Below are 19,573 nucleotides of genomic sequence, written 5' to 3' on the forward strand. Positions count from 1 at the left end.
GGACCTGACAACATCCCAGGCTGCGTTCTGCATAAACTACAGAATGAACTGGCACCCCACTTAAGTACCATGTTCAATCATAGCCTCACCACCGGCTTTGTGCCCACTGAATGGCGCACAGCAACGGTTATCCCATTCCACAAAAGAGCAGCTACCATGGACTCCGGGAACTTCCGCCCCATCAGCCTGACTAGCCTGGTCTGCAAGGCTATGGAACGTATCATCATGGAACTTATAAACAATGACATTGGTAATCTCCAAACTCTGGACCCTACCCAGTCCGGGTTTGTAAAAGGCAGATTATGTCTCTTAAATCTGATAGACTTCTTTGAAGCGGTCACCAAAGCCGTAGATGAGGGTAACATGGTTCACACAGCCTATCTAGATCTCCCCAAGGCTTTAAACATCGTCTCCCACTCTGGAATTATAGATAAATTCACTAAACTAGGTATAAATCCCTATGCCACAAGATGGGTTGCTAACTGGCTCACTGACAGAACCCACACTGTGAAAGTAGCAGACTCTAAATCCAACTTCAGACCAGTGACAAGTGGAGTACCACAGTGTTCAGTCCTGGGTCCTTTCCTGTTTGGTATCTACTTCTATGAAGTACAGGCTAACACAGAAGGTCTTTGGCTAACAAAGTTCGCAGATGACTGCAAACTAGGAGCCATAATTAAAACTCCTAACGATGTGGACATCCTACAAAAGGGCCTCACTGAGACAAATGCCTGGTGTCAAAGCCATGGCCTCAAGCTCAATGCCAAAAAGTGCATTGCCATCCCTTTTGGTAAAAACTCTGTACCCATGAACTACCACATAGGCGATAGTCTAATTAACACCGAAAGTGTGATAAGAGACCTTGGGACACAGGTGGACAGTAGTCGCTCCTTTGATAATCACATCGCCACAGTAGTCAGGATATCCTTCTATGTGGCACGCCTCATCACAAAAGGTTTCTCATCCAGGAAAAAAGAGGTCATTGTTCCCCTCTACTCATTACTCATTACTCATTAGAGCCATTACAGAGTACAACTCCCCTTTTGGTATGTACCTCACAAGACAGCTACAACAACTGGAAAGGCCACAGAAATACCTCACACAGTGGATTACCGGCCTCAAACAGATGCCCTATGCAGACAGTCTCAAAAAACTCCAGCTTTACTCTGTCGCATATCGCCTACTCAGAGGCAATCTCTGCTTAACATACAAAGCTATTTCAAACCCAGAGCTGTTGGCCATGCTCCACTTAAAGAAATCCCAATCCCTCCGAGCTACACGCTCTAGGGACCTAAACCTTGTCACCACAATAAACAGAACATGCTGGAGGGATAGATTCCTGTACCAGAGACTTCCCATACTCTGGAACAAACTACCTATCTATATCAAACAAAGCTCCTCATTAGCACTCTTCAAGAAAAATCTTAATGATTGGATGGGAGGTGGGGCACAGGAAAATAATTTTCTTGGGTGGCAAAAGCCAGGGTGCCATTTGGCTAGGCTTATATAGGCCCTAGGGCCAATAGCCTAGTACCTACCTATGAACCTATTCCATATAGGCTCATTCATTCCTCCCCACTTCACTGCATCCAGGGACATTAGATAAGGATCTAGAATCAGAGTTTTTCTCCAGCAGGGGTTAAGAGAATTTTGTATGTTCCTAACAGCTTCGAGAGATGCACTGGTAAACACAATGCATGCAAATGCCTATTAAATCCTGTATGCTAAAAGCTATGATCCCTGTGATGAAACGGTTGCCTGTTTCAGCATTATTTATTTATTTATTACGTTTGTTTACCAGAAGTTTCCATGAGAATGAAACTGATGAAGAGGCTACAACTTAGACGTAAGAAAGTTTTTTTTTTTTTTTTTTTTTTTTTTTTTTTAACATGGAACAGACAACTGGGGTGGAATATGGAGTACATACAGCATCATGAAGTTTTCCATGTTATCCTGGAAAAAATTAGGAGACCAGGGCAAGGAAGGTGGGAATGGCAATTTTAGATTATTAAGGAAATAGAAGACAGAAAGATTGTCTCATTCATTATTCTAAGCATGTTTTCATTTATTTTTTGTTTCTCATTATATCTTACAGTGCTTGGCTTTTTATATGATGCAGCAGATTATCTTGTTTATAACATATGCAGTTTATTTGCAGATCTAGTAAACATGTTTTTTTTCATTTTGCATAGCTGTGTATTTTTTGATGGCATATCTGAGGCAGATGGCCCTTGACCTCTATGGTACTCTGCTGTTTTACAGTTTGTAGCAATGTATACTGTGCCTTTTTGTATTACTTTGTGCTGTTCTGACATAGGTAACTCTGTAATGTTGCTGTCTTTTTCTGTAGTTTTACATCTATACCACACTATGATATTAAGGTTCTACCTGGCACATTTATAGATATTTCTGTTGGTTTCATGTAAAAGTTTGTATTAGTTTTCCGTGACTTGGGTTTCTTTTTTTGTCAACTTTTTAATTTTCTATAGCCTATAGTTGAAGGATTAGGTCAGCCATTGTTTTGGAATTTCTGGTATTTTTATGCTCATTTTTTTGTTTCTCTGTGTACCCTGTACTTTTTGTCATTTGTGGTAGTTTTGGGGTTTCTGTAACTCATTCCCTACACTTTATAGCTGTTTTACTACATTTCAGGTAAGATTTTTTTACTCTCTCTCTCGCTCTGTATGTATGTATATATATATATATATATATATATATATATATATATATATATATATATATATATATATATATATATATATATATATATATATATAATTTAATATCATTTAACAGAATCATACTCATTTGACTCCAACCTGTGCAAAGTCCAAAAACTGAACAATGACAATGCTGAACACCGATAATTCCAACTAACAAATCTTGCACCCCTCTCAACCCATGTTAATGCTTGTTCCTAGGTCCAGAGGGGTGGGGAAGTCAAATTCAGTATTTAAACACTTTATTAACAAGTTATACACGGTAAGCACATTGGTTTAAGACTAGGTTAAACTTCATCAGACAATTAAAATTATTATATCACATCCTTTTATACAGCCTTTTGTTTCATTGGACACATATTTTGATTGGCATACATGCATACTGCCCTATTGTTATTATAAATACACCAATAAATATATTAAAACATTCACTAAAATGCATTAAAAATGTTTTAATTGAATGTGCTCACTGTCTATATCATGGATGATATAAGTACTAAAATATATGCATATAAATGGTAATGTAAATATTTAAATATATAAAAAAATCATATAATATAAAAAAATTAATCAGTTATAGCCTGATCAACTAATTTTCTTTCTTTGTAAAGCTTTCAATTTTAAAACTGGCGCTATAGAGCTATGCTCATTAATTCCAGACCAGTTATCTAACTGTACTCTAATTTGCCATTTTAATTCTTTAAGCACTAATTGCACTCCCCATGGTTTCTTGTCTTCGATATCTACATGATCAATAACCATAAAAGAAAATTGGTGATCATTATATTCACAAATGTGCTTTGCTAAAGCATTATTTGTTTTATTTTTCTTTATGGCATATTCATATTCATATATTCTTTGAGACAGACGTCTCTCAGTTTTTCCAAAGTAAAAAGATGGACATGAATTGCACATTGCTAAATAGACCACTGCTTTCGAATTACAGTTATATTTACCTTTCAAGTGAAACATTGTGTTTCTAAGATGAAAGTTGTCATCAGTTTTTACTTCATGGCACCAGTGAAATGCTCCACATCTTGTCATGCCTATATTAAATTGGGCAGGCATCTGGGTCACTTGTTTAAAAATTTCTTTGAAACTCTTGGGTTTTCTATAAACTATTTTTAGTTTTTCATTCATATGACTTCTGATATAGGGGTCATCTAACAAGATAGCCCAATATTTTACAAATACATCCCTTATTATATTGTGATCTTGAGAGTGAGTAATAACCAGGGCTTTAGAGAAATCACAATGATTATATGGTACACAATTCGCCCGTTAGTGGATGGTCAGTATTCCATTACTTCTGCATGTGCCAAATGTATAGACCATGAGCTCAAGAACATTCTGGTGAAAGAAGTACAAATCTGCGAAGATTCTTGGAAATTTTTAAAACATATGAATGATGTCCAATTTGATCAGAATGATATCTTGGTGACAATAGATGTTTGTGACCTCTATACTGTAATTCCACAAGCCACAGGGTTAGAATGGGTTAATGGAATGCTCATCCATCATAATGTTGCACATGACACAATTTCATAATGGAATTATTAGAAATGGTGTTAAGCAATTATTTTCTAACTTTTGATAAGAAGTATTTCTTAGAGAAAAAATGCATTGCTATGGGGTCACCTTGTGGGGGGGGCATACGCAAACTTGGTGATGGCTTATTGGGAGAGGAATTTTATATTTAATTCTAAGTACAATGAATTCCTAAAGTCTTACCATAGATTTCAAGATGATAGTATCATACGGAATGGAGCACAAGAAATATTAAATGAAATTCTCATATATATAAATGGTACAACGGAATTTTTACAGTTTACTTGGGGTATTAATGTGGAATACATGAACTATTTGGATGTTCATCTTGTTAAAAGCAGAGTCAATAAAATGTATACAGCAGTCATCCATAGAAAAGAAACTTATTCAAATTGCTTTTTGCATTACAGTAGTTCACATCCAGAGCACCAAAAAAGATCTGTTGTCAAAGGGCAACTTGTTAGGGCAGCTTGGACGGTGACTAACTTTGATGAATTTATGGATGAATGTATTTTTTTGCATACTATGTTTATTAATAGAGAATATCCTAATGGTTTAGTAGATGCATTGGTTCAAGAAGTAACTACTAAGAGACTGAATGGCCTCTTTAAACCTATTCTAAACAGGCCAAAGAACTTTTGTGATGTTAACAGCCCTAATAATAATAATAGTGTAAGAAGTTTACAGCATGAGCATAATTGTGTACCATATAATCATTGTGATTTCTCTAAAGCCCTGGTTTTTACTTATTCTCAAAACCACAACATAATAAGGGATGTATTTGTAAAACATTGGGCTATCTTGTTAGATGACCCCTATATCAGAAGACATATGAATGAAAAAATAAAAATAGTTTATAGGCAAGGCAAGTTTCAAAGAAATTTTTAAACAAGTGACCCAGATGCCTGCCCAGTTTAATATAGGCATGACAAGGTGTGGGGCATGTCAGTGGTGCCATAAAGTAAAAATTAGTGACAACTTTCATCTTAGAAAAAAAAAATGTTTCGCTTGAAAGGTAAATATAACTGTAATTCTAAAGCAGTGGTCTATTTAGCAATGTGCAATCCATGTCCAACTTTTTACATTGGAAAAACTGAGAGATGTCTGCCTCAAAGAATATATGAACATGAATATGCCATAAAGAAAAATAAACCAAATAATTCTTTATCAAAGCACATTTATAAATATAATGATCACCAATTTTCTTTTATGGTTATTGATCATGTAGATATCGAAGACAAAAAAACATGGAGGGTGCAATTAGAGCTTAAAGAATTAAAATGGCAAATTACAGTACAGGCAGATAACTGGCCTGGAATTAATTAGTGTAGCTCTATAGCACCAGTTTTAAAATTGAAAGCTTTACGAAGAAAGAAAATTAGTTGATCAGGCTATAATTAATTTTTTTATATTATATGATTTTTTTTATATATTTAAATATTTACATTACCATTTATATGCATATATTTAAGCAATAACCCACGCCTGGGTGTGAGTAATGCTAGATTTACCCACGGTTGGTGTGGTTTGGTCATGAGGGCGAAGCCTGAGTGGCCAAACAAAGACAACCATGAGTAAATCCAGCATTACCCACACCCAGAAGTGGGTTATTGCAATTATACAATGACATTATTTAAGAAAAAAATACTTACTTTTCTTAAATAATGGCATTGTATAATGCCTCCGTGCTGCCCTTCCACAGCTGTCTGGTATTCTGCGGCAGTTCTGATGTACTGCGCATGTGTATGCTTACGCAGTACATCAGAGCTGTGGGTGGAAGCAATGGAGAAAGCAAGATCTCCGCTGCTTTTTACAAAGTGTCTCGCTATGTTAAAAGAGTTTAACATAGCGAGACAGCTTTAAAAAAAGCAAGGGAGAATCTCCGTTGTTTTTTTTAAAGCTGTCTCGCTATGTTAAACCCATTTAACATAGAGAGACAGTTTCTAAAAAGCAACGGAAATCTTGCGTTCTCCGTTGCTGTAATAAAAAAAAAAAAAAAAAAAAAAAAAAAAAGACTTATACTAATGGGAAAAGTCCGGGCAACCAGACCTTTTTCCATTAGTATAAGTCTTTGATTTACAACGTGCATGCTGTCCAATCAGCGTGCACGTTTTGGAATATTAATGGAGGGTCGTTGTATAATTTAGTATTTATATCATCCATGATATAGACAATAAACACATTTAATGAAAACATTTTTAATGCATTTTAGAGAAATTTTTAATACGTTTATTGGCGTATTTATAACAACAATAGGGCAGTATGCATGTATGCCAATCAAAATATGGATCCAATGAAACAAAAGGTGGCTATATAAAAGGATGTGATGTAATAATTTTAATTGTCTGATGAAGTTTAACCTAGTCTTAAACGAAAGCACTTACCGTGTATAACTTGTTAATAAAGTGTTTGTGCATCAACTATTGGATGTGTGTGTTTCAGCTGTGGAGGCTTAGCTTTATTTGCCTTTCTTTTGGTTGGTTTTAGTGTTTCATTATTAAATTCACTATTTATTTTGTGTATCCCAGAATATGGGATTTCATCTTTTTGTGGAACAGAAGTAAGTCAATGATACAATGACTCGTCCGACTGTGATTCTGTTAAATAATAATATAATAAAAAACCTGTATATATATATATATATATATATATATATATATATATATATATATATATATAAACACACACACACACACACACACATACATAAACTCACCCAAATTGATATATATATATATATATATATATATATATATATATATATATAGGTTTACTATGGTTTGTGTGAATTGCCGAAAATCAGAATGTCATGCGCAAAACATAAATGGATGGGATAGTCGAAACACACTTATGCGAATGCAGTAGTGCATTCATATAAGTGTATTTGACTCTCTGCTCGTTAATCGGGGTACAGTGGGGATTGGAAATTCATCCATATCCCCACTGTAGTGTGATCTTGGAGTTAGAATATATTAGTAGGGGGTTGTGGGGGGTGAAGGGGGGCTTGCCCTCCTGCAAAAACGTGATTTGTCATATAGGAGTCTGATTCACATCAGCTCCTATATAGCTATCACGTGATGGTTTCAGCCACAATGTCAACTCAAATGTGTCGATCATCTGGGTCGACATTGTGGCAGGTCGGAATGTATGTTTTCGGATTTACTATTCATTGTTTCGAATGGCAAATGTTTTGCCGTTCGAACAAACAATAGTAAAACTATATATATATATATATATATATATATATATATATACATATATACTTTGCAGTTGTGCGCACTCAGTGATTTTGCAATACACACACATACAACATAGACAGGTTATACATTCTGTTGGGGAAAGAATATGGAAACAGTGTCATGCCTAAAGAATTACTTTTTCAGGGTAATTTTAAATCAAAGCAGTTTTTTTAAATCATACAGATTGCAGTACTAGATTTATTTATACTCTTTTGATTAAAGGCACATCTACCCAACCCCCCCCCCCCCCCCACACACACACACACACACACACACACACACACACACACACACACACAAACACATACTCCTAAAGAAAAAGAGAAAGAAAGATGTAATTTTGAATAAGAAAACAACTTCACTTAGAAACTGTAATGTTATGCAAATTTCTGGTTCATAACAGACACTAAAATGTACAATAAATATCACAGGATGCTGAAAAGATACTATAAATATTCATGGTATGTGTTGTTTGTTTTACAGTTCCTGCTGTGCGGTACATGTGGGGTGCTATGTGCCAGAAAGAAATCTGGACTTTTAGTAAGTGGTCACGTAATTTTATTACATCTATATTCATCATTTATTTAACTGTTATATCAAAGCACAATAGCATGTTAGAGCACTGATGAATTAATGTCTACATAATAAACATTGAGAGATTGTTCAGAGTAAAGCATGAAGGAAGTTTCTAATACAATATAATGGCACACTTTGGAAAATAAACCCTAAGTGAAAAAAAAAATGATTTATTCTTCACAGGATTGTGCCTTGGCTTAATTACACATTCCCTGAAATTAAAATGTCCTTTTTTATAGAACTTATTGATAACATTTAGATAACATTTCTGATCTGTGTCTTCAGCGTTTAATAATAAATCTGAGCAATATGATCCTACCAGTTATAGGACAATACTTTCCTTATGCAGCAGTTGGTGTTACTGCCTCATTGGATCTCCAGTTTGTTTCTGAGATGGGGTGCTTTCTGAGTACAGTTTGTACACCTTGCATGCATCAGCAGTTTTTTTTTTTTTTTTTTTTTTTTTTTTTTACCAGACGTTCCAGTTTCTTTCCATATTCATAGCATACACTGTAAATGATCAAGTGATGCTTCAAATTCCCCAGAGATGTGTGTGTGTGTGTGTGTGTGTGTGTGTGTGTGTGTGTGTGTGTGTGTGTGTCCTGTAATGCTCTGGCATCCTGTAATGCTCTGGCATCCTGCAATGCTCTGGCATCCTGCACTAAGAATATTTTTCTCTGCCTTGTGGCATTGGGAAATGAGGATAAGCTTTGTCTTCCACATGACACATAAATGAATAAAGCAGATTTCAGAGAATGAATGAATATAACCATTAGTGATAAGAATGGATTTTGCATTCTCATATATATCTAATGTTATAAATCCATGTGTTTGGTTAGTCTTTGATTTCTTTGCAATTGGTTGGAACTGAAAAAGGACTACTGGGCCCAAGTCATCTACCTGTAAAATAAAAAAAAATTAATATGAAAAATAACTAAGTAAATTAATAAATAAATGACATAGCATGAAGATATAATGCAAAACCAATCTCCACTGGAAAGAACAAACACAAGGAGCCTGATTCATAAGCACTATGCACAATCACGCAGAGCTATTGTGAAACCTAGAGAACATATCTGAAACTTATGCGATTCACAAAGGAATCAGTCTGCAAAGGTGTAACAATATATACAGATGCATGCTTGCATGAAGGAGTCCATATGCACTCGTGGTATTAAATGGGCTATGCAGAACAGTCTGCAATTCATAAGCATGAGAATCACAGACTACAATGTAAAGCAAAAACAGACATTTGTGGGTATGCAGCCACAGACAGATAGTACAAAACACCACAGCTCTCTACCTGATTACCAAGTGATAGTGATATGCTGTTCAGTATAACATAGGCAAACAAGTACCACACTATAGCTTGCACTGACTACAGAATCCAATTTTAAATGGTAAAACAGATGCATGCAATGGTATCTCTTCTAGTGCAGTACACTGAGCACAAGCATACTGCCTTAACCACATCTGTCACTTTCATCACAAAATGGTATGACTAAACTTCAACACTCTGAGTTGCTGGTCAACTAGAACCCTTCCATTAAGATTCATGCTAAATGGCTATCCTCTGTGGTCAAGGGCAATGAGCTAAACATGTTCATGAATCACTCCTGTGTATGACTACAGAGGATTGTGCATAACAAGCCTCTGCACTGGGCAAGAGCTGTGACTATATGAAAGTGTCACCTAAAAGCTCTCCTAGCCTGTATCTGTCAACCATACCACACCATCAAGAGGATGTATTACATGGTCATAGGCCATCCATGTTCACCCTCTATAGTCAATAAAGACTGGTTCATTCTGTATATAGTAATGCGGAAGGGAAGTTTGCACATGGCTAGTGACTACTTTCCTTTATAAAACCCAGTCTTCAGTCCTGTGTTCATTTCACTTAATCTGCAGATGCGTACTGTCTGTCTCCAAACAAATCACTTACATGGTACAAAATAATACAATCCATAGCCAAGCAACCCTATGTCCTGTCTGTCATAGACATGCACTCACATACACACACACACACACACACACACACACACACACACACACACACACACACACACACACACACACACACACACTCACACACAAATACACACACACACACACACACACACACACACACACACACACACACACACATGCGTGCACATGCGCATATGTGCTCACATCCACAAATACACTCATATGCACACACACACACACATGCACACACATATAAACTCACACATTCACACACTCATTCACTCACTCACACGTGCATTACTGAAAATAATTGTTAATGTGCCCAATCTGAGCTAAGGAGGACATGGGATTCTGACAGGGTACTTCACACACACTTGTCCTTCACCTTCCTTGGGTCTCTGTGAAACAACACACCTCTCAGTACATCTGGTCCATCCAGCCAAAGTGACCCTGATTGATTGGGCATAGAAGTGCAAAACAGATTACTATGTAGCTTTCCCTGACAAAAAATGAGGGAGGTTGTATGTTGAAGCTGGTGTCATAAAGAAGGCACACTCGTTCAAGTCACTTAGCACATCTCTAGCACCACCTTGTATTCTGTCCACATTGTGAAGATATAGTACCTGCCACAAATACCAGGTGGATACGTATAACTAGAACTCATTGGGGTGCTGACATGTTTGATGAGGCATGCAGAAGTATGTAGAAGTGAGCACAGGAGACAATGGAGAATATATAATTCAGTGGTTGATATAGCTGTCATGAAAGGAAATATTGCCAGCCCAGTTCACTGGAATTTTGTAAATAATTATATGTCATTTGTAAATATTAATATGATTTATATAGAAGTGTGACAAAAGCAAATATTGCCAGCCCAGCTAGCTGGAATTTTGTAAATAATTATATGTTATTTGTGAAAATCAACATGATTTATATGCTTGTGTTACAAATTTATTAGAACTGTATGTTATGTGTGTATCAAACTGATGGTACAGAAGCATGTGTTGAACAGGGTTTGTACAGTACTGAGCTGAAAAGATGTGTCCACAGTGTACCCTGCTGGATTAGAACAGAGGTGTACTACTGTGGCTGTGTAGATGTATATGTTTTGACAGTGGGAACTGGCACATAGAAGGTTAACTTGCAAAACTTCAGAATAATTATTTGAAATTAAAGTATTTTATAACCACGTAATAAAAGAGATGTTATCTTCCAGTTTCAGTGCAGTAACAGGCACAGTGTCCAAACAAACTGAATGAGGCTCACCACAGCAATAAGAACCAAACCAACAATTTAATGATCGTATAAAATCACAAACTGCAGTAACAAAAATAAGTAAGTGCTTTCACGTTACAAGAACGCTTCTTCAGACTTAAAACCACTGCTATCTAAACTCTCATTTATAATACAATCAATTTAATTAACTACAACTTAATTGAATCATTAATCAATTTGTTAGAGAAGATTTGTTAAAAAAGACTTAAAGCAACAACTTCATTATTAACTTCATATACATAAGCACATTACTATAGAAGTCAAATAAAAACACATACATTCTTTAACAATAAATATATAAATATATAAGTATAAAAAATCTTTGCATACGTGTGTACATCTACATAAATACTAATGAACTATAAATATGCACTTATAATAAAATATTATAGTAAACTAATATATACAGGGGCGCGCTGCTAAAAATGGTTTAAGAGAAACCTTCTCATTTAAACCATGTCCCCTGCGACTCTGCAACCTAATAATCCATCTATTTTCACATTCTTCAGTAAAGTTCCTTAAATTCCCTAACCTATTAGTTTCTTTTATCAATTCAATAACATTAAAATTAAATTTATGTACTTTACCATATTCTATTGTATGTCGTGCTAAAGTGTTATGTTCATCTCCCTTACTAATGGCATACAAATGTTCCCTAATGCGCTCCTTTAGGCTCCTATTTGTTTTACCTACATAAAAATGTGTACAAATTTGGCAAACGGCTAAATACACTAGATTCCTAGACTTACAGTCAGCATAGAAATCAAATTTATATTCACGTCCTGTATCAGGATGTGTGAAAGACTTACTTCCTGATAAATATATACAATAATTACAGTTTCTACATGGAAGTGTGCCCTGTCTATTTGTCTCCAAACCCCTTTTATCACTCCTATTTTCATAACACAATAACCTCTTTAAAGATTTCATATTCTTATAGGAGAAACTGGGTTTGTCACCCACTATTGGGGCTATTCTTTCATCAGTAGTCAATATACCCCAGTTTTTCTCTATAACATTTCTGATTCTATTGTTCATATTTGAATATTGAATAGTTACCCTATGTTTATTAACATTTGTATTATCATTCTTCACCATATTCTCACTATTCCTAAACAAATATGGTTTACCTTTACCTCTTCTTACTGTTTCATTAACTTCATAGACAGCATCAGCTTCATAATTACTATATCCCCTTACTAAAAAATCATTCTTCAGCATATCCTGTTTCTTTCTATAGTTGTAGCTATCTGTAGTAAGATGTGACACTCTTAGAGACTGTCCTTTTACAATATTACCATATAAATGTTGAGGGTGCATACTGCTTCTGTGTAACATATTGTTCCTCCAACACGGTTTCCTATATATTTCAGTATGAATTTCATTATCTATCTTAATTATTTTCACATCTAAAAATTCTATTGCCTCATAGGAGTACTTCTGTTCAAACTTCATAAATTCAGTTGTCCCATTAATGTATCCAATGAATTCATTAAGTTCCATTTCAGTACCTCCCCATGTTAAAAACACATCATCTGCAAAACGCTTATAAAACTTTATGTGTTTACTAAAATTCACATGTGATAGAACAAAGGTACTCTCCCAATAAGCCAACACTAGGTTGGCATAAGAATTAGCGCATGGAGTTCCCATCGCTACACCTTTTCTCTGTAGATAATAAATATCATGGTATGAGAACACATTGTTCTCTAGCACCAATTCAAGTAAAGCCAGAATCTTAGTAATTATTCCCCTCGCTACTCCTTTACTTACTAAATATAATCTCAAATAATCCATCCCTGTATCATTTGGAATGGAGGTAAAGAGTGAAACAAAGTCCAGAGTGACTAATAACTCACTATCTCTCTCATTATTATTCATAATATACGTACCATAACTTTCTAGAAAATCCTGTGTGTCTCTTAATATAGAATTTGTATTATTGACAATGGGATGAAGTTGTTTCTCAATGAATATCGAGGCTGGTTCCATCAACCGCCCACCACCCGATACTATCGGTCTTAGAGGTGGGTCTATGCTAGTCTTGTGTATCTTTGGCAAGCCCCATATAACAGGAACAAGTGGATGCTCAACTAATAGATACTTGTATAAATCATCATCAATGGTATTACATAGTAACATGTCATATAATTCAGAGTGTACATTCTTAATCAAATTATTGAGCATTGCTTTATTCAATGTACGGTATGTCCCATCATTACTCAACATATTAACCATACTGGTGGCATACGCTTTAGTATCTAAAATTACTATTGCGCCACCTTTGTCTGCCTGACGAATAATTATTTCCTCATTTTCTTGTAGTGTTCTTATTGAACACAACTCATCATAAGTTAAATTAAAAAATTCTGGTTTACTTTCCACTTTATACATTTCAAATAAATCACGTTCACAAACTTTCTCAAAAGTCTCTAAAATGGGATGTACCTGTGGAACAAAAACAGAAGGTTTCGAAAAAACATTCCTTTTTCCCATCTCATTTGTGCCAAACAACAGATTTAAACCAACATTTCGTATAAACATCTTTAAATCTAATATTATGTCCGTAACATCTATGGACTTCGATGGTATAAAGGAAAGACCATGACTTAACAATGATCTTTCATCATCAGTCAGACAATGTCTCGACAAATTAACTATTAGGTTACGGTAACAGGTCTCAGTATCTTTCTCTGGAATTCGTACCTGTCTTCTGTTGATTTCCTTTTGGCTGGACGTCCCCGTGACGTCCATTTCGCCTCTGCAGTTGTCGAATCGGTAACGGAAAAGAAGGAAAAGAATAATCCTTATCAGTGAACACAGGCACAGTGTCTAGAACTAGAAGTTTTTCTATTGTCTTGAAAGAGAGTCAATTACTAGGCTTGAGATGTAGAGGTGTTTTATTGTTTTGGGGCTTCCAGGATCTGCAAACATCTAAGGAAAGCCTTTATTTATGCATTTTTCACAGGGAGATGCTAAATGCTGGTTGTTTCTGACAATGGGGGGTTAGCTTGGGAATTAAAGTCAGGTGACAAAAAGTGATGTCATCCAAGCTAACCCAGCAGTAATATTTGATATTAATTTAAGAACTCTCTGAGAGAGAGAAATAGGGCATTTTGTATTTTGTCTTTGACATGACTGTTCTATACATAAGTTAACTAGGGTACAGTAGTTTCTTTTAGATTCAGTAAGGAATATAGTAAAGTTTAGTTTAGATGTTTTCTATATTTATTTGAGACTGTCCTGCAATGTTCTTTTAAATATTTCCTGTGATTTTGAACTCTGAGGTTACTGTGATAATTTACTGAGTATTTTCTTATTTGTTTTTATTTATTATTAAATATATTTAAACCTATTTTTGTGGATGATATTTGTAAGACATATTTAAGCTCTAGAGTACTTGCATAGCTCTTTGGTGATACTGTGCAGGCCACTCCTAATAGCCTTGCTCTTGGTCAAACTACCATTTGGATTAATAGTAACATTACACAGTAGGATTGTACACCCTTTGTTAAGGGCCTTAAAGTAGCTGATAAGTAGTGACTGGTGGCAGTGGAAACTACCTTATAGTCTGGGCAGAAGGGGGCATAGCTAATAAGCCTGTGCCAGCCTTTCCCAGGTGTGTGTGTATAGAAATCAAACCTCAAAGGGTGTGGGTGTCAGCTACATGGACAGGGACACAAAGCACTGGTTGAACAAAGAGGGTGCTGGAGGTCTTGGTTTGGCCACTAAGCTGAGATCTCAATACTATAGCTGTGCCAGTGGGAGTCCTAATGGGGAGCTGAAGAAAGAAGGAGAAACCAGCCCCAGACTGACTGTGGTCTCTGAGTGTTCTTAAGGGAACTTGCACTTTACTGTGTGTGTGTACTTGTCATCCACCCAGTCTGTACATCCCCCACTATTACCAGTGGTGAGGATTGAGGCTCCTTAATTACTGGGCTAGTGTTGGGGCCTCACAATAGCAACCAACCAAGTTTTCCACTTATCAGTAGCAGGACACAGATGTTGTCATCCATACACCCCCCCCCCCTCACACCCCTGTGGCCATACCTCAGTCATTACATATGGTGGTGTATGCCCTTTGTGTGTCATATACATCCTCAGTAATTACCGAGGATGGCCATTTGTACATGATCTAACATTATAGTTTACTTTCACAGTCCTAAGACCAAATAAATGAAACCAACATTCCTGAAGGCATTACTGAAAGATCAAAATGCTGAGACTGCAATATCAATCTCCTGAACTTTTCTGTTCACACTGATAGGGGAATTCAATATTCAAGACTTTTAGACATTGTGGGCTTTAGCATTTTGATTTTTCAATATAATGCTTTCAGGATTATGGGTTTCAAGCATGTGGGCTACAGGACAGTAAACCTAACATTGTAGTGATACGCTTTTATGAAAAGTCCTAATGCATGAACAGCTACCTAACAAATGGACACACAAGTCTTCTATGTCACTACTTACAAAGGTTTCTAAATATGGAAGAAGGTAAACTGAAAACATCCTCCATCCCAAAAGGAGTACTAGCCCATCATAATGTTCTTATATACGAATCAATAGATGATTCAGAATGGAGCAAAACAAGTCACATAAATTCAACAAGCAGAAATGAAGACCTGTAACAGAAAACAGATGCATTAAAGATGGCAATGAATCTTTTAATTATGAATTCTCCACCACATATACTTGTGATCTACTCTGTGTGCTAATAATAAAAAGTTGTATTTTTGTTTGCATTTTCATTCTCAGAGCTAACCTAATCAAAATAAGTGAGGCTGCTCCCAAAAATGGACTGCTGTGGCTGGTGAGATTTGCCCTGTTAACACTTAACAGTGGTTGTCAGTGAGGTTCTGAAAATCTTTAGTATAGTAGCAGTTTATAAAATGGGGTTATAAGACAGTGTGATGAGAGGGTGTTGTGATACAGTGTCATGACATAGTGTCACAAGATGGTGTTATTTGATGGTGTGATGATATGGTGTCATGCGATAGTCTTGTGAGACAGTGTCATGAGTCAGTGTCATCAGATAATGAAACTATTGTAATTAGTAGTTCATAACACTATTAGTAAATGATGATAACTAAGTCAGAGAAAATAAGGCATACAAGCAGAAAAGTGAACAAGAAATGTATCCTCTCTATGGTTTCCTTTTCACCTTCGATAATTGCTTTATTCTAAATAAACTGGTGCTGCATACCTCAGGCTATTCCAGAACTGCAAATGCTGGTTAAATTAAACTGTGTCTGTTTGCAACTGAGTAATAATTAGGAGACACGAGTAGTTAAGTACCTGATTACACATGCTTGTCAGCATAACTCTCAACTATACAGATTTTTGGAAAATGTCCAGATTTTTGCCTCTTACTTTCGGCCTGCTTCTCATAAAATTGTGGTTTTCTGGCAAATCATTGATCAGTGAAATCAGAAAATAATGACAGACATTTAAGATTCAGACTTTTTACCTTTCAAAAAAAACATGCTAATGCAAACCTGTTATTCTATCAACTTTCTAAGTTTGTAAGAGAAATGTTTAAAAATTGTCCATATTTTTGAGCCTTTGTCCTCCTTTATTTATGCTTTGTCCAGATTTCTTGCTCTAAGAGGTTGAGAGGTATGTTTGTCAGACATCTCCTTGGCAGTATGGCTTGGCTATGTGTGAACAGTTCCCCACATGTGCATGTTGAAGACGTGCTATGAGCAATAAAGAACTAATGAATAAAGCTCTCACTTCCCATGCGTTTGATAGCTGCTACCTTCATTACCCAGTAGTGATCTTTTTTATAAGGAGTTCATTGGTAGCAATGGATATCATAGCCAGATAAAGGAAAGTTTAGAGGCAAATGTGGTACAAACAGATGATGAGATTTGCTAATGCATTTAAATGGAGATAAAACAGTGCAGACCCTTGCTAGAAATATTGTATGATAGGCTCTTCATCTAGATATGTTTATGAGAAGGTGATAGGGAACACATTCCATGTGGGAAGCACAAATTAAGGACATCAACATTTCAGACCACATACCACTGGTAGTGATGCCAAGGAACATTGCCAAGTAGAGGCAGATATTGGAAAGGGATCACATATCAATGTAGAGGAAGAGAATATTAGAGAATCCTGAGAACACTCAAGGTACAAACTACAGAGGACAACTTCAACATATGGATGAAGTAAAACAGTTTTGATAGGCTTGGGTAAAAGTTATGGCTACGAACACATTTTTGGGACAAATGGGAAGAATAAGAGGCTCAGAGAGGATAAAATGCAAATATCAGAAAATGACATTCAGAAGATTCAGAATATGCTAAGGAAAACAGGAGAAGGAAAAGAAAGCTAAAGAGAAAGGGAACTACTAATTAAATTAATAATAGAAGGTGTAAGCTTAAATAATCAGAAGAATCAAACAACCAAAACAATTAAAAGGAGCAAAACTTCTTTCAAGGTATAACTTAGTATCAGGACAAGTGACAGTAATAAGCCTAATAGTAAAGATAAAGAACAAAACGTCTGTGCATTAGAATAAAATGGTATCATCACATCATTCAACTGATGTAGCTAATAACCAGCATACCTGTGGGGATCAAATTCAGGCCACAAAGGGAAACCTCATCATCTCTACCCCCTGCAGCGCAATCCTATATAAAAATGGTGGGATGTTAGCTAAAATAGTCACCTCTGCCATTAGTAAAGCTAGTAACTACAGTTACAAGGGGCCAGAGAAGATACCACGAATCCTAATTTATCCAATAAAGATAGCCTAACCTAGTATATCCTCTTATTCACATTTTTAATAGTTCATTAAATATTGGTATATCCCTGATATATGGAAACAGACTACTATAGTCCCAGTCCAAAAAGAAGGCCTTTCCACAGGCACAATTATTATAGACTAAGTAGTCTCACAAACACATCATGGAAGATGATGGAGACAATCATCATGAAACTTTTTCAGGCATACATGTTAACACTCCCTCTATATGACTTAGCACGGTTTTATCAAAAGTAGCTCTTGTATGCTTAACCCTGTAAATTTCTTTCAAAGTGTGGCCATTACCTGCATGGATTTATAAGTCCATGCAGCTTATCTTGACCAGTCTGAAGCTTTCATCAATGTACCCCATTGTGGAGTCATGCAGGAATGCAGGTATCTAAGTTAAATGAAACTGTAATAACTTGGGCCTATAACTGGTTACACAATCATGCACAGCAGCTGATGGAAGAAGGGCTTTTATTCTCACCATCTTTTACCAGTGGAGGTCCATTAAGCTCTGTTCTAGAGCCATTCCTTTCTGGCATTTTTTCTCATTCATCAAAACTGAATCCAGTGTCTAACTCAACAAATCTGCAGATGACTGCAAACATCGGAAATATTGCCCTTACATCTGCAGATACTACCTCATCTAAAATGACACTTCCTTTAGAAATAAATTGGGCAGGAGAAATGATCTTTCCTTTAATGTACAAAAAGATATGCAACATTTTGACATTTGGCAACCATCTATCAGCTCCATTTGCTATTGATAGGCAATCAAAAAGTTAGCAGACAATGGTGCAGATTCAATAAAGCCTACATGAGTTGCTAAAACTGTGTGAGCTTCATGGCATGACACACACATGATAGCACACTGTTTCGCATTTAGTAATGGCTCTCCACACTGTGCAGAGCCGCACAAACACAGTAAACATTGTGGCATGCTCACTGCAGCATAAGCAACTGAATTATATGCTAATCAACCAATCCAAGATGAAGGAGCTATTCAGCAAGCTATGAAGCAACAATGTAGACTCAGTGCTGGCTTTCCCTACAAATTCCAAAACCTAGCAGAACACAGCCATGGAAACTAGGCTACACGGAAAGAATGTTAGGGACTGCTGTTGCTCTTATTCATGTGTATGTGCAGCAGGCCCTTGTCTATGCTACTGCTGCTGCTAACACACCACAGCCAAGAAGCAGAGGGGTACTTAGACCCCATTTAAATTTTCACATAATGCATGAGGTGGAAATTATAGAGTGCTACAGGGCGGATAGACACACTACAGGAACTCTGCAACCTCTGTTGTCCTCAACTTAGAGCAAGGGGAAACCAAAGGAAACCAATCCCACTGGAGACTAAAATAAGTGTAGCATTTAGAATTTTAGCTACAGGAACCTTTGTGAGACCAACAGGGGACATGCTGGGGGTGGCACAGGCATCAGCATCCAGGATCCTCCATCAAATCCTGAATGCTATGCTACAGCATG

At 36.3% G+C, this 19,573-nt stretch overlaps 1 protein-coding gene across 1 annotated transcript in view; it reads left to right on the forward strand.

Moving 5' to 3' along the window:
- Window positions 1-19,573, forward strand: part of TMEM196 (transmembrane protein 196) — a 473,179-nt gene that overhangs the window by 302,584 nt on the left and 151,022 nt on the right. The window contains exon 2 of the mRNA XM_044064716.1: window positions 7,991-8,047. Coding sequence (XP_043920651.1) covers window positions 7,991-8,047 — 57 coding nt within the window. The remainder of the gene's footprint in view (window positions 1-7,990; window positions 8,048-19,573) is intronic.

This window comes from Protopterus annectens, chromosome 3.part0 (genome assembly GCF_019279795.1).
Source record: "Protopterus annectens isolate FY-2018-M chromosome 3.part0, PAN1.0, whole genome shotgun sequence".
NCBI lineage: Eukaryota > Metazoa > Chordata > Ceratodontiformes > Protopteridae > Protopterus > Protopterus annectens.